General features: G+C 41.9%; 1 protein-coding gene across 2 annotated transcripts in view; it reads right to left on the bottom strand.

The window, feature by feature from the left end:
* SSH2 (slingshot protein phosphatase 2) overlaps nt 1-27,466 on the bottom strand; it is a 237,175-nt gene that overhangs the window by 109,062 nt on the left and 100,647 nt on the right. For both annotated transcript variants that reach the window (XM_073667970.1, XM_073667972.1), the window contains one exon: nt 15,952-15,995. In XM_073667970.1, coding sequence (XP_073524071.1) covers nt 15,952-15,995 — 44 coding nt within the window. The remainder of the gene's footprint in view (nt 1-15,951; nt 15,996-27,466) is intronic.

The following is a 27,466-nucleotide window of genomic DNA, read 5'->3' as shown; positions in this document are numbered from 1 at the left end:
TTTTTTTAAATTATTTCATGAAATAATTAAAAAAAAAAAAAAGACGTTGGGCTTCGCCCTATTTTTGTGTCCAGCCAGGTACAACTAGGCAGCTGGGGGCTGGAATCTGCAGCGCAGGGAGAACCAAGCTTTCTGGCCCCCCCCGCTGCAAATTGCAGTTCGCAGCCACCCCGGAAAATGGCGCGTTCATAGAAGCGCCATCTTCTGGCGCTGTACCCAACTCATCCAGGGCCCTGGTGCGGTGGCTCACTGGGTAATAAAGGGGTTAAGGCCAGCTTGGCATTATCAGCTGGCCCTAAGCCCGAAATTCATGGGGTCACGCCAATATTAGACATGACCACCATGAATTTCTAGTAAAGTATTTAAAAAAACACAAACACCCAGAATAAAGTCCTTTAATTGAAATAAAGACACAATCCTTTATTGTTCTAAATTAAACCATACTTACCATCACGCCCATTCCAGCTGAAGCCAACGATCTCCTGCAATAAAAGTAAAATAATAAAGCAACCTCATCCTTACCTCTCCATGGTTCCCAGGACCGGTCCAGCTCTGCTACATTCACATGACAGGCTGGACCGCAGCAGAACGCTGCCGTTCAGCTTGCCATGCGGCAGACACTGAGAAGCGCAGGCATGCTTGTGCTCCTCAGTGTCTGACTGTGACGGCATCCAGATGAGCCGAGATCATGTCCAATGAACTCAGCTCACCTCATGCACGTCACTGACAGCGTGGGAAAATTCTCCTGCTCCCCGCATGCGCAGTAGAAGTTTCCCACGCTGTCAGTGACGGACGTCCAGGAGGTGAGCTGAGTTCATTGTCGTCTCATCTTTATGCCGTCACAGCGAGACACTGAGGAGCGCAAGCATGCCTGCGCTTCTCAGTGTCTGCGGGATGACAGGCTGGATGGCAGCGTTCTGCTGCGGTCCAGCCTGTCATCTCGATGTAGCAGAGCTGAAGCTGTCCTGGGAACCATGGAAAGGTAAGGATGAGGTTGCTTTATTATTTTACTTTTATTGCAGGAGATCGTTGGCTTCAGCTGGAATGGGCGTGATGGTAAGTATGGTTTAATTTAGAACAATAAAGAATTGTGTCTTTATTTCAATTAAAGGACTTTATTCTGGGTGTTTGTGTTTTTTTTAACTTTTACTATGGGGTTAGTAATGGGGGTGTCTTATAGACGCCTCTCCATTACTAACCTGGGCTTGATGTCAGCTGGCATTATAAGCTGACATCAACCCCAACCCTATTACCCCACTGCCACCGCTACAGGGCAGTGGGAAGAGCGAGGCTAAGTGCCAGAATTGGGGCATCCTATGAATGCGCCATTTCTGGGGCGGCTGACGGCTGGTGTTTCTAGCCTGGGAGGGGGCCAATATTCATGGCTCCCTTCCTGGGCTATTAATATCAGCCCCCAGCTGTCTGCCTAGCCTTTGCTAGCTATTAAATTAGGGGGGACCCCACGTCATTTTTTTGGGGGGTCCCCCATTTTAATAGCTAGTAAAGGCTATGTATTCAGCTGGGGGCTGATATTAGTAGCCTGGGAAGCTCCGTGGGTATTACCCCCTTCCCAGGCTTCAAACATCTGCCCCAGCTGTCTGCTTAACCTCCGCTAGAGACTAAAATTAAGGGGAACCCCACGCCAATTTTTTTTTAAATAAATCCGTTATTTTAACACTAGATGACAAGTACAGTAACCAGCACTGTCACTGTACTTCATATATATGTGACTGACATGTTTCTATCTATCTAATCTATGTGTGATGCTCTATTCTGTCTGTTATAAATTGTCGGGTACCGATGCTGAATTGCCGGCCGGCTTTTTTAAAGAGACGGTGCATGAAAACACTATTTGTTTTAATAAATCCTTTACACTAAATGACAAGTACAGTAAGCAATACTGTCACTGTACTTCATATATACGTGACTGATATGTTTCTATCTATCTAATCTATGTGTGATGCTCTATTCTGTCTGTTATAAATTGTCGGGTACCGCTGCTGAATTGCCGGCCGGCTTTTTTAAAGAGACGGTGCATGAAAACACTATTATTTGTTTTAATAAATCCTTTACACTAAATGACAAGTACAGTAAGCAACACTGTCACTGTACTTCATATATATGTGACTGACATGTTTCTATCTATCTAATCTATGTGTGAAGCTGTATTCTTTCTATTCTAAATTGTCGGGTGCCGGCTTATGCCGCTGCTGAATTGCCGGCTTTTCATATATTGTCACAGAAGCGATGCGAACTTCCCTGCTCCGGACACAGCGCAGCGCTTCTGTGACAAGTGAAAGCTGTCGGCACAGAAGCCCTGCGCTGTGTCCGGAGCTGGGAATACGCAGCGATGTGTCAGTTTCAGCACAGAAGCGCTGACTGTCTGGACCTACCGCCGCCGTATTTTAACTCCCTCCACCTTATATTAACTCCGACATGGCAGGGATACGGCCACGGCAGCTTATTAGCACCCCCAGAGTATCCCCGCATGTCAATTTCTGAAAGTTCAAAAGCATTACCGGCGTATAAGACGACCCCAGAATAGACAGAAGATTTTTCAGTCTTCAAAAGTCGTCTTATACGCCGGAATATACGGTAAATACTTTCTCAGAAATCACCTGCCATTCATGCAAAAAAAAAAAAAAATACAAAACATTATCCTGACATCTAAATGCCCATTTTTTTTTTTATTTTTAGGGGAGAGAAGCCACTGTCTGAGGAGTCTCCCCGTTTAAAACACATGACAATTTGTCAGAGGCCAGCACTCATATGGCGGAGACGAGGGTGGGGGAGAGAGCGGTCTGCCACGGCCGACCGGTCTCATGTGTGTAGCAAGCCTTAGGTCATGTGCACACATTCAGTATTTGGTCATTTTTTTTACTTCAGTATTTGTTAACCAAAACCAGGAGTGGGTGAAAAAAGTGGGCATATGTTTCTATTATACTTTTCCTTTGACTGTTCCACTCCTGGTTTTGGGTTACAAATACTGAGATAAAAAACTCACCAAATACTGAACGTGTGAATGTCACCTTACTATTAGGTATCAGGCAACCCCTGTCATAACAGGTGCAAAAACACACGGCACCGTGATCACATTACCTAAGAGTCTCAGCCCAGAGGGACAACCATGAAACGGAGTCCTCACAAAAAGGTATTCATCTAAATGTTCATTTTGACACACTGGTAGAACTGGTGTTAGAAAAAAAAATGTCCAAGTAGTAAACCGATAATTAGAAATATAGTCTATTGGAGATAACATCAATGATGGAGATTAGAGGAATCATATTCTATCTTGTCACAATATACCGCACCTGTCATAATGACAGAAGACATATTATAGCTGGAAGCACTGACGACACTGCGCCTTGAAATCAGATATTGGTGCTTCATTTTTTTTAATAATTTTATTTATTAAGGTCTATGGAAACTATTACTGATTAATAAAGTGGAGCTCCTACAATCCACAGTAATTTGTCTGGCCAACCATAGGTAACTGACCTTACCATTAAAGGCCTCCCAAAAAACTGGAATAAAGCACGTTGTTTGGTAAATGGTCATAGTAATAACTCAGCCAATACATGTTTTATTATGGGTAACTGTGGAATAACTATCCAACCTGGTCATATATGTTCAGCGACAAAGAGCAATCAGCAAACTTTCTGGAAATATTCTCTTACCGAAACATCATTCATAGAAAATATAATATAACTATATATTATAAATATATACGATTTATTACATACATATACACACACACACATCTATACCTATATCTCAAATATATATATATATTTATACTGTGTGTGTGCGTAAATATTATATATATATATATATATATATATATATATATATATATATATATATATATATATATATACATATATATACACACACATATATACACATATACATATATATATATATATATATATACATACACATACAGACCAAAAGTTTGGACACACCATCTCATTTAAAGATTTTTCTGTATTTTCATGACTATGAAAATTGTACATTGACACTGAAGGCATCAAAACTATGAATTATCACATGTGGAATTATATACTTAACAAAAAAGTGTGAAACAACTGAAAATATGTCTTATATTCTAGGTTCTTCAAAGTAGCCTCCTTTTGCTTTGATGACTGCTTTGCACACTCTTGGCATTCTCTTGATGGGCTTCAAGTGGTAGTCACCGGAAATGGTCTTCCAACAATCTTGAAGTAGTTTCCAGAGATGCTTAGCACTTGTTGGCCCTTTTGCCTTCACTCTGCGGTCCAGCTCACCCCAAACCATCTCGATTGGGTTCAGGTCTGGTGACTGTGGAGGCCAGGTCATCTGGCATAGCACCCCATCACTCTCCTTCTTGGTCAAATAGCCCTTACACAGCCTGGAGGTGTGTTTGGGGTCATTGTCCTGTTGAAAAATAAATGATGGTCCAACTAAACGCAAACCGGATGGAATAGCATGCCGCAGCAAGATGCTGTGGTAGCCATGCTGGTTTAGTATGCCTTCAATTTTGAATAAGTCCCCAACAGTGTCACCAGCAAAGCACCCCCACACCATCACACCTCCTCCTCCATGCTTCATGGTGGGAACCAGGCATGTAGAGTCCATCCGTTCACCTTTTCTGCGTCGCACAAAGACACAGTTGTTGGAACCAAAGATCTCAAATTTGGACTCCTCAGACCAAAGCACAGATTTCCACTGGTCTAATGTCCATTCCTTGTGTTCTTTAGCCCAAACAAGTCTCTTCTGCTTGTTGCCTGTCCTTAGCAGTGGTTTCCTAGCAGCTATTTTACCATGAAGGTCCGCTGCACAAAGTCTCCTCTTAACAGTTGTTGTAGAGATGTGTCTGCTGCTAGAACTCTGTGTGGCATTGACCTGGTCTCTAATCTGAGCTACTGTTAACCTGCGATTTCTGAGGCTGGTGACTCGGATAAACTTCTCCTCAGAAGCAGAGGTGACTCTTGGTCTTCCTTTCCTGGGGCGGTCCTCATGTGAGCCAGTTTTTTTGTAGCGCTTGATGGTTTTTGCAACTGCACTCGGGGACACTTTCAAAGTTTGCCCAATTTTTCGGACTGACTGACCTTCATTTCTTAAAGTAATGATGGCCACTCGTTTTTCTTTACTTAGCTGCTTTTTTCTTGCCATAATACAAATTCTAACAGTCTATTCAGTAGGACTATCAGCTGTGTATCCACCTGACTTCTGCACAACACAACTGATGGTCCCAACCCCATTTATAAGGCAAGAAATCCCACTTATTAAACCTGACAGGGCACACCTGTGAAGTGAAAACCATTTCCGGTGACTACCTCTTGAAGCTCATCAAGAGAATGCCAAGAGTGTGCAAAGCAGTCATCAAAGCAAAAGGTGGCTACTTTGAAGAACCTAGAATATAAGAGATATTTTCAGTTGTTTCACACTTTTTTTGTTAGGTATATAATTCCACATGTGTTAATTCATAGTTTTGATGCCTTCAGTGAGAATGTACAATTTTCATAGCCATGAAAGTACAGAAAAAGCTTTAAATGAGAAGGTGTGTCCAAACTTTTGGTTTCTACTGTGTAATATATATATATATATATATATACATATACATATACACACACACACATATATACATACATACACATACGGTCAACTTGGTCTCAAGGTTGACAATCTGTCATTTTAGCTGACCAATCACAGACTATTCTTTTCGTTGAGATCATTCATTTTCATCAACTTTAATCAAATCTGTTTGGGAGCCTTTAGATTCATAGGCCGCAAATGTATCACCAGATTTCACAATATAAACTGCATACATTAATGAGAAGATCACTTATACAGGTGCATCTCACTAAATTAGAATATCATCAAAAAGTTAATTTCAGTTCTTCAATACAAAAAGTGAAACTCATACAGTGCTGGCCAAAAGTATTGGCACCCCTGCAATTCTGTCAGATAATACTCAGTTTCTTCCTGAAAATGATTGCAATCACAAATTATTTGGTATTATTCTCTTCATTTAATTTGTCTTCAATGAAAAAAAACACTAAAAGAATTGTCCTAAAGCCAAATTGGATAGAATTCCACAAACCTAAAAAAGGGGGTGGACAAAAAGTATTGGCACCCTTTGAAAAATCATGTGATGCTTCTCTAATTCGTGCAATTAACAGCACCTGTAACTTACCTGTGGCACCTAACAGGTGTTGGCAATAACTAAATCACACTTGCAGCCAGTTAACATGGATTAAAGTTGACTCAACCTCTGTCATGTGTCCGTGTGTATACCACATTGAGCATGGAGAAAAGAAAGAAGACCAAAGAACTGTCTGAGGACCTGAGAAACCAAATTGTGAGGAAGCATGAGCAATCTCAAGGCTACAAGTCCATCTCCAAAGACCTGAATGTTCCTGTGTCTTCCGTGCGCAGTGTCATCAAGAAGTTTAAAGCCCATGGCACTGTGGCTAACCTCCCTAGATGTGGACGGAAAAGAAAAATTGACGAGAGATTTCAACGCAAGATTGTGCGGATGGTGGATAAAGAACCTCGACTAACATCCAAACAAGTTCAAGCTGCCCTGCAGTCCGAGGGTACAACAGAGTCAACCCGTACTATCCGTCGGCGCCTGAATGAAAAGGGACTGTATGGTAGGATACCCAGGAAGACCCCACTTCTTACCCCGAGACATAAAAAAGCCAGGCTGGAGTTTGCCAAAACTTACCTGAGAAAGCCTAAAAAGGTTTTGGAAGAATGTTCTCTGGTCAGATGAGACAAAAGTAGAGATTTTTGGGAAAAAGCATCAACATAGAGTGTACAGGTAAAAAAAAAAAAAAAAAAAGAGGCATTCAAAGAAAAGAACACGGTCCCTACAGTCAAACATGGCGGAGGTTCCTTGATGTTTTGGGGTTGCTTTGATGCCTCTGGCACTGGACTGCTTGACCGTGTGCATGGCATTATGAAGTCTGAAGACTACCAACTAATTTTGCACTAATTTTGCAGCATAATGTAGGGCTCAGTGTGAGAAAACTGGTTCTCCCTCAGAGGTCATGGGTCTTCCAGCAGGACAATGACCCAAAACACACTTCCAAAAGCACTATAAAATGGTCCAGACCTAAATCCCAGAGAACACCTGTGGAGAGATCTCAAAATGGCAGTTTGGAGAAGGCACCCTTCAAATATCAGGGACCTGGAGCAGTTTGCCAAAGAAGAATGGTCTACAATTCCAGCAGAGCATTGTAAGAAACTCATTGATGGTTACCGGAAGCGGTTGTTCGCAGTTATTTTGGCTAAAGGTTGTGCAACCAAGTATTAGGCTGAGGGTGCCAATACTTTTGTCTGGCCCATTTTTGGAGTTTTGTGTGAAATGATCAATGATTAGATTTTTGCTTCATTCTCTTTTGTGTTTTTTCCTTGCAAGTAAATTAAATGAAGAGAATAATACCAAAGAATTTGTGATTGCAATCATTTTCAGGAAGAAACTGAGTATTATCTGACAGAATTGCAGGGGTGCCAATACTTTTGGCCACCACTGTATATAGAGTCATTACAAACAGAGTGATCTATTTCAAGTGTTTATTTCTGTTAATGTTGATGATTATTGCTTACAGCCAATGAAAACACAAAAGTCATTATCTCTGTAAATTAGAATACTTTATAACAGCTTGAAAAATGATTTTAAAATTCGAAATGTTGTCCTACTGAAATATATGTTCAGTAAATGCACTCAATACTTGGTCGGGCTCCTTTTGCATCAATTACTGCATCAATGCGGCGTGGCATGGAGGCGATCAGCCTGTGGCACTGCTGACGTGTTATGGAAGCCCAGGTTGCTTTGATAGCAGCCTTCAGCTCGTCTGCATTGTTGGGTCTGGTGTCTCATCTTCCTCTTGACAATACCCCGTAGATTCTCTATAATAGATTCTCTATGGGGTTAAGGTCTGGCGAGTTTGCTGCCAATCAAGCACAGTGATACTGTTGTTTGTAAACCAGGTATTGGTACTTTTGGCAGTGTGGACAGGTGCCAAGTCCTGGTGGAGAATGACATTTCCATCTCTAAAAAGCTTGTCGGCAGAGGGAAGCATGAAGCGCTCTAAATTTCCTGGTAGACGGCTGTGCTGACTTTGGTCTTGATAAAACACAGTGGACCTACACCAGCAGATGACATGGCTCCCCAAACCATCACTGATTGTGGAAACTTCACACTAGCTCTCAAGCAGCTTGGATTGTGGCCTCTCCACTCTTCCTCCAGACTCTGGGACCTTGATTTCCAAATGACAATTGGGACTTTGTGGAGTGCGTCAATGACTGCCTTCTGGACATCTGTCAAGTCAGCAGTCTTCCCCATGATTGTGGAGCCTACTGAAACAGACTAAGGGACCTTTTTAAACGCTTAGGCTGTGTGCCCACGATGCGTTTTTTTAAGCGTTTCCGCTTACAAAAAACAAAAAAACACCACAACACACGACATGACGCCTCGTAGTGCAGCAACTTTTAGGCCAAGTTCCCACAATAAGTTTTGGGGAGTTTTTAAGGCTGCATATTTTCTTAAGCAAAAAAATCTGCTTTTTACAGTTCTAGCAAAATGGATGGGATTTATAGAGCGCTCATAACTACAGATTTATTTTTACCTAGTGGGGCGCGTGTTTTAAATCAGCAGTATGACCATTTCTTTTGTTGGTTTTATGTGCAAATTTTCACCATAGAAAATCCACAGGTGAAAAAAGCATTTCATCTGCACGTGACTGTATCAATACAATACGAACCCCAGACTTTACAGTTCGGGTTCACTCATCTCTACTCATGAGCTCTCTTACTCGGGATTCATAAAATGTTCAATACCAGGATTAAATAGCCATTCTAACATGGATTTACAAAGCAAGTACACCTGTCTCATCAGGTCTAAGATATATTTTAGAATTTATGTCGTTTATCTTGTAAGGTCTGTTGCCAAATCCGCTTTAAGAGTGACAGTGACTCATTCACCATTGAAATTAGCAACTTTTAGGGCTCCTCTGATAGACTTCCATAAAATACCATTGCTAAAAATGAGGAAATTGTAGGTTGAGCTGAAGTCTACGCCGCAGTCAACATGATGCGTTAGCAAATAAATGAATGCAAATCTGGTTTCTGAGAAAATATTATTCTCAGCTTTTTTTCCCTGAAGTCAATTTAGGCTTTGCATCGGCGTTGCACAATGAGACAAAACAAATGATGGGGTGACCCCCCCACTGTTAGCACAAGCTATGCGCCCTCAGGACATGATGATATATATATTTTTTCCTACAAGGAAGCAAGTGAAAATAATTAAAGAACGTAAACAAATTCTAAGACATTTACGCAGTCATTCTAGCAATGCAAAGACAATATATGGCAAAAGTCATGAATAGTCACACTACTGTGTAGAATTTCGAGCAAGGGATTAATAAAAGTTAGTATAAATCAAATATTCTGCACCCAATTTTTAGAAAAGTCCCAACCACAATATTTGGGGGCCACTGCGTCCGCACAATGATGAGTGCTAGCCTGGGGGCGAAGACTCATGTGAGATGTTTACACGTTTCCTCCTGAGTCAAGACTGAAGGAACTGGAGACCTTCGGTCCTTCGAGAAGGGGAGATTGAGAAAAGTCTAATGCATATAAATTGCAAAATTGAAATTTTTAACAATTGCTAACAGATTATAGTCAATTTTTAATTTCTAGACAATCCCTTTAAGAGGATTTTTTTTTTTATTTTTTAAGATATACCGATGGCCATTATTGTGAGATAGGTGAGGGCACAAGGGTGACGGACTTACAAAAATGCAGCTTCACATCGTCCATGGAGCCATTTCTGCTGGACCCATTTTAAGTCATTAGTGCTTTATCCTGGAAAAACCCTTTGATATGAAAGTCAGGAAGCTAATTGTAATGTGTTTAAGCCTTTCTGGAGAATTGGTGGTGGCACGTGATGTTGACCAGCAAATATATTTTCTACATATCAAGATCAATGTGTAAACAATTTCTCACAGTCAGAGATTGTAGTGTCTGGCATCAGATTGCAATTAATGGCCAACAGAGAAAGTCCTACACTTGACAAACAGAAGTGATCTGCCTAAGGCTATGTTCACACATTGCGTTTTTTTTTAATGCAAATTAAACGCTGCCTTTTACAGTACCAGTAAAAGCTACGAGATTTCAGAAATCTCATGAATATATTGTTATTTTTCCTGACTGAATTGGAAAACGGCTGCATGTCACTTTCAGCATTTTTGCAGCGTTTTTTCACCCATAGAAAGCAATGAATAAGTGCAAAAAATGCAGTTATCAGGTTTTGCTGCTTTTTTAGTGAAAAAAAAGCAGGTACAGCAGTATGTGAAACACATTTATTTTTGTAATTTTCCCAAGTTTAAGCCATAATGTCTTCTTGGTCTCCTCTCACCCGAGAATGACAGTTAGGATTAGTACAGTTTAATTAAATTAGTGATATGTGAAAGTAAACACTGGCTGACCAAGGTGTGAACTTGAACAACACCTGATCAATGCAAGGGCCCATCAAAATGTGAAAGTAAAAGGGTCCTACAAACTCAATGCTCTGCCTATGTCTTCTTTAAACTATTCCTGACCAATTCACCTCCCCCTGCTGTTACATTTGTAATTGTGTATTTTTTCATTTACTCCTAGGAACTTTTTTGTTCAGAATAGTCACTATTTTTTCAGACATAAAAATCTGTTTCCACTGAATAATTTGATCAAATTGCCCTTTTTTTCCCTAAAAATGTTATGGTTTCACATATGTCTTGCATTGGTGACCTGTGTTCATGCTTCTGTGGTGGAAGTAAAGCTGAACTTTGGGATCCTGAAAAACGCAGCAAAACACGCTTTTTGTAAGCAGCTTCTTTACTGCCAAGAGCAGGTTTTGCTTGCAGAAAAAAAACACAATGTGTGAACATAGCCTGATGTACAAATCTCCTCCGCACACATCCTCTCCCCTCACATCTTTGCTGCTGTGGGACTTCTACCGCTCATCCACACCCAACTGAGCAGCAGCAGAAAATGATCATTACCAAGCAATTTGGGGATAAAAGAGAAAGATGGTTACATGTAAGACAATGGAAAATAAAATGGAACAGATCTGGTTTTGGCATTTACGGTAGTTTACTACTTTCTTTTAGGTGGAGACTAGATTTCTAAGGCCTTATTGAAGTATTGAGGTAAGCTGCCTATAAATCTCATTCACACAGGAGTTTGCCCGACAATCATTAGGAGGAACTAATGAGGGACAATCCGCATATTACAAAACAGTTCTCTCCTAGCACAAATTATTTAATTTCAAGAACGTTCTTTAATTATTGGCTTCATGTTCAATATACAAATCTTCCCCCAAAAGTAAAAACTTTTTCAGTACAAATGAAGATTTTGAAGAAGTTTATATCCTTGGCTATAACAGCTTTAATCCCACAAAAACGACCTCACAAAACTGAAAACTCATTGTCCTAATGGTCTATGCCTTTGGGCTTTAAGGTGTATGGCCATGGTAAGAATGCCAGCTAATTGAGGTAGAGCGGAGGACAATGATTTGCAGAAGCTGCTACCTCAGTACTCCATGGTAGCCGGACCACAGACCAGCCGACATAATTGGCATCATAGTAGGTCCTACTAATCAAAAAAAAAAAAAAAGGGGCCCAAGGATGCCTACAAGTAGTAGGACATTCACAGTGCAGTGGACTAAATACATGGCCGCTGGACCAGGGTCCTGCAAATCATTCTGCTCAACTCTAGGGTTGCTCCAAATGTAGATGGAAGAAACAAAAAGGTCGTTCATGTTTGATGTCAACATGTCCGAACCTTTTGTTGTGAAGGAGGATCAGCCACCACCAGCAGAGTCTAGTGACCGCTTACTGAGAAGAAGACATGCGCTTTCAGCCAACAAGTATCTGAGGTGCATGGCCACCATGAGCCACTTATTCACCCAGAAGACCACCACTTGCATTTAGTTTCTCCATACAAGTACACAAAGCTGGTGGAATAAACTCCAGGCTCCTGAAATACTGAAGGTGACAACATTCCCATCCTTTGTTAAGTCAATTTAACCCCGGAACATGTGCCCTCCAGGAGAGATTATCATCAGGCATAAAGCTCCTATATAACGCTAAACCATGGTGATAAAACGAGACAAATTTATCTAGACCGTATTACCGCAGTGGGACTTTTATTTTTACACTACGGCTTGCAGACCATTTTCATTTCTATAAAGCTCAGCTGCGACACCAGACAACTCTTGGACAGGCGTGATGTGGTTTTTGGAAGGAAGTAGCTACGTTTTTCTATTAAACCCATTAAAAGGGAATCTGTCAGCGGGTTTCTGCTATGTAATCTGAAAGCACTATGATATAGGGTCTGAGACCTTGATTCCAGCGATGTGCCACTTACTAGTCTGTTTTGCTGTTCCAATAAAATCATTGTTTTATCAGCAGGAGATTAATCAGTACAAGACTAGCTGTCTTGTGCCTCCTGGTCTAACCAGGCCCCCAGCACTGATTGTTAACTTTCTGTGTGTATTAACAGAAAGCAGCCAATCAATCAGTGATGTGGGCGTGGTTATACAGGGCTCCGCATTCCGAGCTCTGTTAGATCTGCAGCAGAGAAAACTGTGATTTTATCACAACTGCAGTAAAGTAAGTGATACATCGCTGGAATCAGGGTCTCTGCCCCTACATCATGGAGCTCTCAGATTACATAGCAAAAACCTGCTGACAGATTCCCTTTAAAGGATTTGTACCAAGTTATTAACTTATTGATCGATGGGGGTCCAACCACTGTGTGAATGGAATAGAGGTCAAGCAAGCGCACCTCCACTCAATTTCTTCTCTGTCACCATCAGAGATAGCCGAGGGCGGTACTCTGCCATCTCCAATTGCAAGTGCAAATGTAAAATTTGTTGGTCTATATCTCCAATAGTACCATAGAGAATAAACTGAGCGGAGGTGCGCTTGTTTTCTGGATCGCTAGGGGGTCTCAGCATCCATAAGTTACCCCCTATACTATCTATAAAGGAGAACTTCTTTACCCTCTGAAGGGGCTTCCTAGCTTTGGAAATCTAATTCTCCCGATGTAGGTAATTATCTTTAGTGCTGACATCATCATCATGCTGACAGTACTGCAGCCAATCCGTTAGCTTAGCGGCCCTGCCCTAGTTGATGCCATCATGAGCCGCTGAGCTCACAGATTGTTGGCTGCAGTGCTGTCGATATGTCACTGCTGCAGACAATCAGTGAGCTTAGAGGCTTTTGATGCCGTCAACTACGGCAGGGCCTTTGAGGTCACCGACTGGCTGCAGCGCTGTCAACACGATGTCAGTGTTGCAGACAATAACAGACATCAGAAGAAGCAGTGGAGACTTAGTGCTGGACCCAGGGAGGGCTGGTAAAGGACAGCTTGTTAAAAAAAAAAACAGCAGCCGGGACACAGGTGTTTTCTGAAACTGGGAAACCCCTTTAAGAGCTATTATAGATGTTGGACGCTGAACATATTAATAACTGGCCACTGAATAAATGGATGTTAGCTCAGCGTCCGCTTTAGGTCATTCTTTTAGGACTTTTTACATGTTTCAATGCAGCTTCTGCAAAACATGCGCCAGAATCTACAATGCACCCACAACGTCGGACCACATCCTGCTTCTTCCTTCCAGTTTGCCCAGTTTGGACTGTTGTAATGCAGGACTGGGTGAAGCTGTGATACTGGAATAATCCGAATGCACAGAAATGAAGAATATGATGATCACATTGTCCAAAGTTCAGGTGTGACACCGAATCCCTGTATGTAATGAATAATGGAAAATAAACCATCTTCTTTACTACCTGGCTAAAAATACCCAAACAAGCAGTAGAAATCCGTGGTGAGAACTTACAGCACCACCGGAAAGCGTGTTATTGTGTAAGATGTCTTGTGGTCGGGCACAGCGTGTACTGATAACACGATCACGCCTCACTGCTGCTTCTCGTAACCCAGACAAAACGGAAGTGTGAACTAGACACCATAAACATCACTCATAACATGTGTAGGGAAAACGGAACGTGGAGTCGTCCACCCCGACACAAACAAATGGACCTCTACCAACTAATTCTGATATTTTTCATTACAACATTTTTTTTTCCCCACGATTAGAACAATTTCAATAAAAGGTGTCCCAGTAACAATTAGTCTGGTAAAAATAATTTGTAGTGGAAATCTGCATCATTAGAAAATGTACCAAAAGTCCTGAAATGTTCAGAGATCATCAGCACTGGCAGCAGACTGGTGCAGGAACGCAGGGAACACAGTACAGAGGAGCGGCGCCAGTCTGGGGGCCTGAATTTTTCTCACTTCTCTGTGCCCATTAGTAAGTTGTTCTCCAGAAGTGGGCAACCCCCATAACTTCATAAATATCAAAGGCGCTTTGGCCATCCATTTAGATCTACAGGGTGGGCCATTTATATGGATACACCTAAATTAAATGGGAATGGTTGGTGATCTCAACTTCCTGTTTGTGGCACATTAGTATATGGGAGGGGGAAAACTTTTCCAGATGGGTGGTGACCATGGCGGCCATTTTGAAGTCAGCCATTTTGGATCCAACTTTATTTTTATTTTTTTCAATGAGGGTTATGTGACACAAACTTATTGAGCATTTCATAAGAAAAACAATGGTGTGCTTGGTTTTAACGTAACTTTATTCTTTCATGAGCTTTTTACAAGTTTATGACCACTTATAAAATGTGTTCAAAGTGCTGCCCATTGTGTTGGATTGCCAATGCAACCCTCTGCTCCCACTCTTGACACACTGACAGCAACACCGCAGAAGAAATGCCAGCACAGGCTTCCAGTATCCGTTGTTTTTCTTATGACATTCTCAATAAGTTTGATGTGTCACATGACCCTCTTTCCCATTGAAAAAAATAAAGTTGGATCCAAAATGGCCGACTTCAAAATGGCCGCCATTGTCACCACCCATCTGGAAAAGTTTTCCCCCTCCCATATACTAATGTGCCACAAACAGGAAGTTGATATCACCAACCATTCCCATTTAATTTAGGTGTATCCATATAAATGGCCCACACTGTACAGTGCCTAGCAAAGTGTCTACAACACTGACATTGTGTCAGTATCAATAGGGACTTAAAAGGGTTTTTACTATCTGGCCTATTATGGCATGGTCACAAAAATATGGCGGAGAATGAATGGAGATGTGATTAGGTATGTGCTTGACTGTATTCATGGACTTCTATGGGAGTTACGGAAGTCATCTGTTTTCATAACTTCTGCAAAATTGGAGATAGTTCCATGCACGCTTGGCCACCTGCCTATTCATATTCCGCCAGGATTTGTATTCATTACACAATTATGACATAAATGTCCAAAGTGGCATAACCCCTTTATACTAATATTTACTGATCAGTTTCTTACAGCAGATCCCCAGCTTCAGCCTTTGTAGTCCTCTATACTTGCCCACTTCTTATAGCTGTTCTAATTGAACACCAGACTCTACAGGAGCAGAAAACCCTTCACTGCGGTAATGGATCATGTAAGAAACCTCTGATGTGCCGGCAGAGTTTGGCCGGGAAGGTTCTCACACGTGGAATTTCCACATTGGAGATGCAGGTGATAAATCCCCTTTAAGCCTGATATTAACGTTACGGGGAGGAGAGGACTACCTGTAATTATGCAGTAACTGAGCGGCCTGTTCTTACATTTACAGGAACTGATGGACGTTTCCCACGATTACCTAAAAGTTAGAGGTGTTGCAATTTCCTGCTACTTTTCACCCAATTAAACAAGCAGAAAGCGGCAGAAAGTCTGAAGCACGGGGCAAACAGGACATGTGGTGGACGGTGCATCGAGCGGAGCCTCCGTCCTATAACAAGGGATTCATCACAAATGGAATGTAACATTTCACGTCACATAAAACAAATCAGAAGCCACAGCACGAATTGTGCGACATGTTACCTTCTGGGCTGTGAGCGACACTCCTCTTCCCCGCTGTCCGCCTCCTGTGGAGAGAGAACAGGAACAATTACTCCGTGCCGCACATTTACCAATCTCGGCTTACCATGCATGCCAGTGTGCCCACACTGTATGGGATCAGAGATCGTCCGCACAGGTTGCCACTTATTGTCCAGGTCTCAAACTTAAACCATTGTATTCCTCAGTGTTTTGGGACACATTAGGCAGCTGCAGCACTTCTTGATTTGATCCCATTGTGTAACTCGTGGAAATATGAGAACATGGGAATGTCGCACCAATTTTTCCTTGGTGGCCACAGATAGGGCTGACATCAGGGGGCCCCTGTGCCAAACAGTAAACGGCTACTTGCAGAACACCCCCATTAAGTCTTTTAAAGGTTGAGTTCATAGGTTGAGTATTCGGTGCAGATTTTCACCAACACAATCTACATGCGTTACATAACGATTCTGCCGTATCTTCTGTTGCAGATTTCATAAAATCTAAACCAAATGTGCAATATCAGATGGTTGCAAATCAAACAAGGGTTTAGCAGATCCTTCAGCCAGGAATTCTCCTTCCCAACTCCCCCCATATACACGGGAGCACAAGCTGACGGACCCCTCCAGGGAGCGCCCGCTGACGGACCCCTCCAGGGAGCGCCCGCTGACGGACCCCTCCAGGGAGCGCCCGCTGCGAACAAGAGGATCGGCAGTCTGACATCAGACATGCCGGATCCTTACCAGCCCTGACAGATAATGTCACATTGTCGGACAATATTGGTGGGTTCGGCAGACGTTAGTCTAACGTATTTGCAGGACTTTAGCCCGGACTGTGCAATCTAATAGATGGTGATCGCATGGACCTACTTACAGTACCCATTGGGGCCAGGTTGGGCGTTATAGTCGCATTTATTTCACATATACATAGTCCTACTAGCTATACAACACTATATGCATGACTGGGACTCGTATCAGCAAAATCAGATATAAAACACAATAAGATACCTACAATTACTTGTACAGTACAGGACGCCCTGACAACACCACCTATATTCTCTCCATACAGAAATCTGCCACATCAAGTGCGCCACTACCTATAAATAGGATTATCACATATATATTAATGATGTACGTGCCATATCTGTCCTCTGCCGGCCCTGGGTGTAGGTTACATAACTCCTCATAAACACAAGCGCCGTTCATCAACATTTGACAACCGCCTGTAAATTTCCTATAAGCGCAGCGATATAACCCAGTCACGCACCGGCCAGCCCCTTGTATCAGAAGACGGAAACACTTTTGCTAATTTAAAAAGGAAACTCCACTGATGGCACTAATCAATATTCTTTAAAAGATTATTTGCCAATTCAAATGATCTGTACATGATCCTCCTATTGATCTGGAAACGCACCTGTAATGCAAATGATGCGTTTATTTTTTTCCCCCCATGTGGAAACACCAACGTGTAAATTTTTTAATTTTTTTATTTTTTTAGGCATTTGACTGAAAGACCACTGGAATAGGAGCAGAAGAGATGCCCCCCATAAGCAAACCACAAAAAATCCCACACCAAAAAACTTTCTATGTGATTTTTTTTTTTTTTAAGACAGAAAAATTCATATTTTTAATTAAAAAACAACAAAAAAAATCACTATGAGAACATGCCCTAATAACTAGAGACACCTACATAATAGGAAAGGTCTGGAGTCTCTGGACAGGGATCCTTACATGCCACAGGGGTCAGAGGTCAATAGCAAAACATGAAGTTTTCCTGTTATTTTTGGATCTCCTACCAGCTTCGATGATTGAAAAGTCCTGTAGCCGTAACCTGGAGAGGATTTCATGCTTTTATTAATCTATACATAAAAGGTCAAAATGCAAAAAAAAAAAAAAAAATGAAAAAATGCTAAACCTAAAGCATCTTTAATTTTCCATTTGCTTTGTTGTGGAACACAACTACTGCTCCCTGTTATCTGGCATTTCCAGCAGGGTAGATCGGCTCCTATGTTCCTTGCAGTTAAATCCCATTAGTAGCTCTAGTATTATTCTTGATAGTTTCCTCTGGGTTCTGATTTGCAGACATAGCACTGCCCTCTGCTGGAAGAAGCTGGTAATCCATTGCCATTGTTATACATAGTGAGGGATTATACCGGAATGTTGATCTACAGATGAATGATACCAGATATTACGATCCAGAAAATACTTATACTAGATAACCGCCAATGCCAAACTGCATTGAACTACTGTAACCAATTTATTATATATTTTAGGAGTTGGAGTCTGTCCATTTCATACAGACTCCACCAAAATAGACACAGACACCGACTCCACAGCCCTGACAGAAACAGCGGAAACTCTCCAAATCCTCCTCCAAATCCACAAACTGCTTAAAAAACGGAGTTTCTGTTCAGTTTCCAAAACACCTCTGGTTTGTGCACACGTCTGTTTCAGGCAGATTCCTCCCGAAACCTGCCTGAAAAACCACCACAAAAGTGAGCACAATACACGGCAATGTAAAAGAATGTTGCTGTGCACATGTACAGTTTTTTGTTACTTCTTTTGTTACTTCGCAAACCGTAAACCAGTTAAAATAAAAAGTAACATGTTCATTCTACGAGCTGGTATAGTTTATAGTGTACAGCTCATTGTCAATGTCACCTGGCTACCCTGCAGTCTCAAGGTGGCCAGTTACCAATACAAGAAGGGTCCACCAGGAGCTTTACAGCCTGCTCACGCCGCACCTCGGTTCCCCGCACTTCTCCTGTGCAGCAGAGGTAAAGCAGTCTCTGCTGGCAGCATTGGAAAGTGCTCAGTTTGGACCAGTGCTGTGAATATGCTGCTGGTCTGAATTGTCAGTCTTCAGGAGCACGCCGCTCCTGGCATAGCAGGAAGCTGGGAGGCAGGGGAGCAGTGCGCTCCTGAAGGCTAATCATGAGAAAACCACGAATGAATGAATCCATGCATGGTGACAGGCGGCCATACTGTTAAAAGGGTAAAAAAGAAGGAGGACGTGCAGTAATCTCTACAAAAATGAGCAATGCTTTCAGTCTCAGGCCTCGCTCAGACAGCCATGTTACACGTATGTGTTTTATCAGTATTTTCTGGGATTGAGCACGTACCAATTATAGTCCACACGTCCATGGGTTTTTTGCAACCAGAGAGTGCCACAAAATAACACATCTGAGTGAGTCCTTGCTTGCCAAGTTGCCTTCAGCCATGAGACAATGTGCATTAAGGTAAGTAAATGATTAGTGTCGCCCCGGATTAGACAGGTGCTGGTTTAGGGAGATATTCGGCTAAGCATATTAAGGCGCTGCTCATCCCAGGAAAGTCCCACAAATATTGTCTAAGGTGTATAATCCTCCATATCCCTTCAGCTTTACTTTTGTCTGAACCCAAGAAAACCGTAATCAAACATATAAACCATGAATTGAAAAAAACAAACAAAAAAAAACAAATAAACAATCATGTAGCAGAAACATTGTTTATTATTTTTTTAACTTGGAGAATGGGTACAACGAAAACTAAGAAACCAGTGAACGCAGTGGTGTTTGCCAACCAGAGTCAGCAAACAAGAAGCGAAGCACAAAGCTGCCAAAGGGCAAAATCATAATGTTTTGTTTGCATTTTACACCAGCAAAAAAAACGGGAAAAGCCAATTCAGACGTTCACCACTAGAGGGCAGGAACAGATCGTTCTGCACTGTCGCCCTATGGGACCTTAGTCCAGACAACTCCACTGAGCGGTATAGAAACCTATAAAAGCCGCACTGGATATAATCACATGACTATGCCAAAAGGAAGGCAAGAAGGAAACTGGGAAGAAAACAGTTAATGTCCCATTTTCTTGCTTAGGTTTAGTTTCAAATCACTGATCCTAAAGTGACAGGCAACAGCTAATAACTGTATAAGGATTAAAGGGGCTTCATGGGATTACTATATTGATGGCCCATTATCAGATCGGTTTGGGGGGGGTGGGGTCCGACTTTTGCCACCCGGCCAATCAAATTGAAGGGACCGTCATACCTCTGCACGTTACTGTTAACACTGCTCTGTCCACCTAGATTTGTCCACTGTGGCCAAAAGTTTTGTGACCGACAACGTTTGGGTTTCACACAGTTTCAAATCAGTTTTTAAACTTATCTGCAAATTCTTAATATTTACATTGCTGTCCACCCCCCTCCCCCCCCCCCCCAAGTCCTCCATTCACTCCTTCGTCACATTTTATCCAGCACAGATGAGCTCATTGCATGTGCTGTTCTTCCGCGTGGGTTGAAGGTTGCCTGGGAAAGACTAAAGTCCTCCCTCCTATCTTGTGGCGCTGCCCGTGTCAGTGCTGGCGGAGGAGCAACATGCATGACACATGCAGACTTGCTATACTATATTTTCCACTCATGTGACCAGACTATGGGCATTTCCTTCTCTGACTTGTTGTCCATCCATTCACCGCTCATATGTTCGGGCTGTGAGCGTGACTCCCCCTGCTGGTACACCGTCACTAGCTGGTATGTATCGCTTACACACGCCACGAGTGCCTGCCTGCGCCATTACAGGGAGTCAGTAACACACCTGATGAGATTTAAAATTGATTTACGGCACGGTGGCTCAGTGGTTAGCACTGCAGCCTTGCAGCGCTGGGGTCCTGGGCTCAAATCCCACCAAGGATAACATCTGCAAGGAGTATGTATGTTCTCCCCGTGTTTGCGTGGGTTTCCTCCGGGTTCTCCGGTTTCCTCCCACACTCCAAAGACATACTGATAGGGAATCTAGATTGTGAGCCCCGATGGGGACAGTGATGATAATGTCTGTAAAGCGCTGCGGAATATGTTAGCGCTATATAAAAATAAAGATTATTATTATTATTATTTACTGCAACCTGTATAAAAGTGCCCACTTTTAAACTCTAGCCATACCTCCTGATGAAGCCCTCAGTGGTGAAACGTGAGTCGAGGTGCCTGTGCGCCTTGGGTGTTCTCCGGGATGCCCATTATACTGGCCCTATAATGACTACAGGTAAAATCTACAGTACATGCAACAGCCATTTCTAGGCATACTTTTTTTTCTAATAGTGTGATTTACAATATAACTTGCTTACAACTATATGCCTGCACTTTAAAGCCATTTACGCTTTGTTTTGCTATTGTGTCTCTCATTGTACTCCTTGTTCCCAATTTATATTTGATATCAGCTTTATTGAGGTACATTCATTTTTACAAATACGCATGCATAGTCTTACTGTATGATCGTTGAGCTATTATGAATTGGCATCCATATATCATTCCTGGCACAGTGCACTTCATCCTGTGTGCAGCTGTTATTAGAGCTTGGCAGCAGAAGCCTTCTCTAGCGCACCCCCTTACCACCTTCCGCTCCTGCCGATGTCTTTCGGATATACTTAGAAGAGGTAAAGACAACTGGCATTCTTGCATCTTTAGCAGCTTCTTGTCCTGAACGATGGGGGTCTCGGAACTCGTGATTTGTCTCTGACAGTTTTGTGAAAATGAAATTGTGGTTTTAATTATTTTTAACCACATTCCAACCAAGTAAATCAAAGTAAATAATCTAATAACCCCTTATATTATGAGGGTGGCTGCCATATAGCGCACTGGTTTCCTACCGCAAACCTTAAGACTGCCTAATATGGCTGCCTTCTCTAGAAAATTATATTGCATTTACAAAGGATATAGGACTTATTTCCATTGAAATATATTTAAATTAGCAGCACACAACCTTTTTTTTTTTTTTTTTTTTTTTTGGTGGAAAAGCCACATTGTTAGATTGGGCTGCAACAAAACCTAAATAAGCATCGCCTTATTTATCTTCTACATGGGGGAGGCGGAGTGTCTATTTTCCTTGTAGACTTTTCTGGAGATTGGGGTTCCCCTACTTTGTGCATCCAGAAAAAAGAAGTTGATATGGTCCCATAAGTGCAACTATCTCCAGTGTAGTTTACAAAAGCAACAAAGTAGTCACATCTGTCATAGCCTGAAAAAGGAGAGCGCAACATCAATGCACAATCACTGCTTCCCCTCTGGAGCGCTGAGCAGAGATGGCTGGGGCAGCAAATTGCTGTTGTAGGGCGCATGTGATCCCCGGCCTGCAGGTTGTGCACCCCCAGTGACAGCATTGCGACAAATTTATGGTATTGCACCGCAGAAATGATATGCAACAGTTTCTTCTCTTCTCCCAACATTTGGCACGAGAAAGAGAAAATTACACAACCGTATGGAAAGTTCACAAAGTAACAGCTACTGTGTGGCCATTATAAAGGTGCAGGTACACAGCGGCCGCCCCCACCTACCCCATAAAGCGCCCGCCCCCCGCATACAGGTTCAGTCACAATACACTCCCAACTATCAGCTCCAGACCTGCCATTGACAAAAGACACATCCTATACCACCACACAACCATTTTTCATCCCCATTGAAACCAGGGCTGTGGAGTCAGAGTCCGTGTCCATTTTGGTGGAGTCAGAGTCGGTATAAAATGGACCAACTCCAACTCCTAAAATATATAATTAATTGGGTACAGTAGTTCAATGCAGTTTGTGGGGAATATTTTTTCATAAGAATTTGGGAAAGTTATGAAATGTCCTATAAATGTCTGTACTATTCCTGATCTAAGGGTCTAGACTTTTAGCTGAGATGAATCTGTGCTACAGTAAATGCATCACTTAAACATGAGCCGTGTATGAGGGAGTCGGAGTCATGGAAATTGAGGAGTCGGAGGTTTGGCTTACCAACTCCATAGCCCTGATAGGAACATCAGTAAATGGGTATAATTTAAAGGAATTTTCCCTTTATCTAAATTTCCTTAATAAAGTCCCTTTTTTTTTTTTTTTTTTTTTAAATAAAACAATTTTGCAATGTATTTTAAAATTAGAAATAATGTACAATGTGTTAGAGAAAAAATTTCCTTGATCCCACTGGGGGAAAAAAAATAAAGTAAAAAAAAAAAAATCAGGGAGTGTTTTCACAGCCAGGATACTGTCATGCTACTGCTTAGGTCCGCGCAGCATGCGTTACCCTTTTTCTTCTTGTGCGGAACTCTGCTGCGATTTCTGAATGTTTCTCATTGACTTCTATGGGTTACATTCAAGTCAATGGAGTCAATAAACGATCACGACCATTACTGAGAATGTGTTGTAACTGCAGATTAACCTCCATAAATCCCATAGAAGTCTATGAGAAGCTGATATTAGAATTAGGGACCATAATGATCGCTTCCCTTTATACGATTCAGCTAGCGAGCACTTACATACTTTTCTGTGTTGCACTGCTGTAGTGTGAAAAAGGCAGTAAGTCAATTATATCAGTAACTGTTGGGACATTCTGTGCCCCCCACCACCACCCAAAACTAATCTCAGGAAGGATACAGAGAACACATAACCCTCCGCAGCTGCCATCATCATCTAGCAAGGTCAGAAGGGAGGACACTAAGGGCAGATTTTATGTCCATCAATGATGGAGCTATAAACAAGGTTCACTCAACCACAAAACAATTTTAAGGCTCCAACGGAATTTGGTGACCTCTAAAAGACACATGAAATACTGAAATACCTCCGGATATATTTGCAAAGGGTAATAAAGAGTTTTAAACATGCAGAAAACATTTTTACCATGAGGTTACAAGTCCGGCCCATGGAATCAAGTCATTGAATCAAGTCCTAAAACATGATCTGTTATAATGTACAGTCATGGCCAAAAGTATTGAGAATGAGACAAATAGTAATTTTTCCAAAGTTTACTGCTTCATTTTTTGTAATGGCAATTTGCATATACTCCTGAATGTCAAAGAGTGATCAGCTTAACAGCAATTAATGTACTTGCAAATTCAATATTTGCCCAGAAAATGAATTTTAACCCCCAAAACACATTTCGACATCATTGCAGTCCTGCCTTAAAAGGAGCAGCTAACATCGTTTTAGTGATTGATCCATTAACACAGGTGTGGGTGTTGATGAGGACAGGGCTGGCGATCAATCAGTCATGATTAAGTAAGAATGACATCACTGGACACTTTAAAAGGAGGCTGGTTCTTGGTATCATTGTTTCTCTTCAGTTAACCATGGTTATCTCTAAAGAAACACGTGCAGCCATCATTGCACTGCACAAAAATGGCCTAACAGGGAAGAGTATCGCAGCTACAAAGATTGCACCTCAGTCAACAATCTATCGCATCATCAAGAACTTCAAGGAGAGAGCTTCCATTGTTGTCAAAAAGGCTCCAGGGCGCCCAAGAAAGACCAGCAAGCGCCAAGACCGTATCTTTAAACTGTTTCAGCTGCGGGATTGGACTACCAGCAGTGCCGAGCTTGCTCAGGAATGGCAGCAGGCTGGTGTGAGTGCTTCTGCACGCACTGTGAGGCGGAGACTCTTTGAGCAAGGGCTGGTTTCAAGGAGGGCAGCAAAGAAGCCACTTCTCTCCAGAAAAAACATCAGGGACCGACTGATATTCTGCAAAAGGTACAGGGAGTGGACTGCTGAGGACTGGGGCAAAGTCATTTTCTCTGATGAATCCCCTTTTCGATTGTTTGGGACATCTGGAAAACAGCTTATTCGGAGAAGAAGAGGTGAGCGCTACCACCAGTCTTGTCTCATGCCAACTGTAAAGCATCCTGAAACCATTCATGTGTGGGGTTGCTTCTCAGCCAAGGGAATGGGCTCACTCACAGTCTTGGCTAAAAACACAGCCATGAATAAAGAATGGTACCAGAATGTCCTCCAAGAGCAACTTCTCCCAACCGTCCAAGAGCAGTTTGGCGCCCAACAATGCCTTTTCCATCATGATGGAGCACCTTGCCATAAAGCAAAGGTGATAACTAAATGGCTCATGGAACAAAACATAGAGATTTTGGGTCCATGGCCTGGAAACTCCCCAGATCTTAATCCCATTGCGAACTTGTGGTCAATCATCAAGAGACGGGTGGACAAACAAAAACCAACAAATTCTGGCAAAATGCAAGCATTGATTATGCAAGAATGGACTGCTATCAGTCAGGATTTGGTCCAAAAGTTGATTGAGAGCATGCCAGGGAGAATTACAGAGGTCTTGAAGAAGAAAGGGCAACACTGCAAATATTGACTTGCTGCATTAACTCATTCTAACTGTCAATATAACCTATTGGTACTCATAATATGATTGCAATTATATTTCTGTATGTGATATAAACATCAGACAAACACAGATAAAAACCAGAGGCCAGCAGATCATGTGAAAATATAATTTTGGTGTCATTCTCAAAACTTTTGGCCATGACTGTATAACCAGCACATACAACTTCTCCTTCCTTTCACCTTCTAAGCAGCAAGGCTCAGCACAACTGGGTGATAGCGTAGTACAAAGCTCAGCTGTCCATGTCAGTCCCATGGACAATCAATGGAGCATGTGCACCGCTGCTCAATTCAAGCCGAGAGTCTGCAGAGCCCAACTCTTGGGTTCAAGCCCCATTCTCGGGAATCACTGGTTCCGAGTGTTTGGACCCTCCGCAATCAGCAAGTTATCTTCTATCCGTAAACAAGAGGATAGCCTACTGACAGCTGGGGGTCAAAGCACAGTCGCCTGGAGCTTTTGCACAGTAAATAAAGCCATTTTTTAGCAATTTGTGTATGGTTCACGTTACTGAACACAATATAAAATTTAATTTTCCTTGAAATAATGGAAGAATAAACCATAAAGTTGATACTGGCTCATTTAAAGAGAACCTGTCATCTAATCTGAAAGCAGCACGATGTAGGGACAGAGACCCTGATTCCAAAGATGTAGTTTCAATAGAATCATTGTTTTATCAGCAGGAGATTATCGCTAGAGTATTAGTTGTCTTGTGCCATGTAGTCCTCCTGCTGTGTATAGCCACGCCCCCTCCACTGATTGGCGGCTTTTTGTGTACACTGCGCACAGGCAGAATGCAGCCAATCAGTCGTGTGAGCGGGGTTAAACAGAGCTCAGGATTCAGAGAACTTGTAGATCTCTAGCAGAGAAAACCGATTTAAGCAAAACTGCAGCAAACCACTCAGTAAGTGATACATTGCTGGAATCAGTGTCTCTGCCTCTACATTATACTGCTCTCAGATTGGGTAGCAAAAACCTGGTAACAGATTTTCTTTAACCCCTTTATGATGTTAGACGTATCCATACGTCCCTGTGCCTTAATGACTAGGTACGTATGGATAAAGTCTCGGCGATCAGCCGCGCACAGAGGCAGTGCGGGTGCGATCACCGCCGGGTGTCAGCTGATTCTGACAGCTGACACCCAGCATTCAGTGCCAGGAGCGGTGCCCGCACCGCTCTTGGCATTTAAACCCCTTAAATGCTGCAATCACTGCACTCGCAGCATTTAGCGAGCAGAGGGACAAAAGCCACTCTGCTCTTGGATTGGAGACCAGGCAACGCCATCACGGGGTCCTGATAGTTGCCATGGTAGTTACATCATGCGCAGTGCATGATCTAACCATCTTGTGTCTGCACGGCTGACAGCTATAAAGGCACATCAGTGATCTGCACTGCTATGCCTTATAGTAGCAATCAGACTGCAGAAAGTTAAAGTCCCATAGTAGGACTAACTAAAAAAGTAAAAAAAAAAAAAAAAATTGTAAAATTTGAAGAAAAAAAATTCTCTGAACTCAGTCTAAATCCCCAAATCTTAAAAAGGTGAAGGAGTGTTCAGAAAATGGCCTAATTGTCAAAATATTTTTAAAAAATACATTAAACACAAAAACCTAAAAATTTAAAACAATGTATTTTTTTATGTCACTCACAATCTGTCTTAAAAAACTATATACACACACACACATTATATATAAATATATGTGTGTATGTATCTATATATTTAATATATACATAAAAAAAAAAGAAAAAAAAGGCTTGCAATTTTCACACTGCCCACAAGGTTTTTATTTCACTATTTCAGGAAATAACATGTACATTAGCCACAAGGGTCAGACGCTATCTTTTGTATTAAAGCATCTAATGAGCGTGTGTAAAGGTCATTGTGCAAGGAGGGGGAGCAGGTGAGCTGTGACATCGACCTATTGTGAATGATGGATCCTGTGTTATCAGCAGCGTATAGAGACGTCATCGTCATTGTATTCCTGCCTCTGGTAATATGGAGCCTTTCTGTAAACTCTTCCTGAATTGACAGGAAGAATGAGTTTAAAAAAGTCACAGCAGCCGGTGTTAAAAATTGCAGGATTTGTAATTTTATTTCCTTTCTAAAAATAGAAATCTTAATATAAAATAGATAATATATATAGCCACCACTATTTTCTTTCTTTTACATACAATGTAACAAAACCTGCTGAAACTTAAAAGGGAGTGTGTAATCAGAAGATGACCTATTGTCTAATTCAAGCTTTGATGCCTATACAATATTCAGGGCACAGAGCATTTAAAGTCTGAGAACAGAATAAGATTTACAAACAAAAATAAAATAAAACAAAACTTCTGGTCCTCTGTCATTGTATGAATGGCAGAAAGATGAAAGATATTAGAGGGGGAAATTTTTTATTATTTATTTTACTC

Source organism: Phyllobates terribilis, unplaced genomic scaffold (assembly GCF_046119375.1).
Source record: "Phyllobates terribilis strain yellow unplaced genomic scaffold, ASM4611937v1 Scaffold_2__4_contigs__length_985480577, whole genome shotgun sequence".
In the NCBI taxonomy this organism is placed as follows: Eukaryota; Metazoa; Chordata; class Amphibia; order Anura; family Dendrobatidae; genus Phyllobates; species Phyllobates terribilis.
This window is presented reverse-complemented; position numbering and strand designations above follow the sequence as displayed.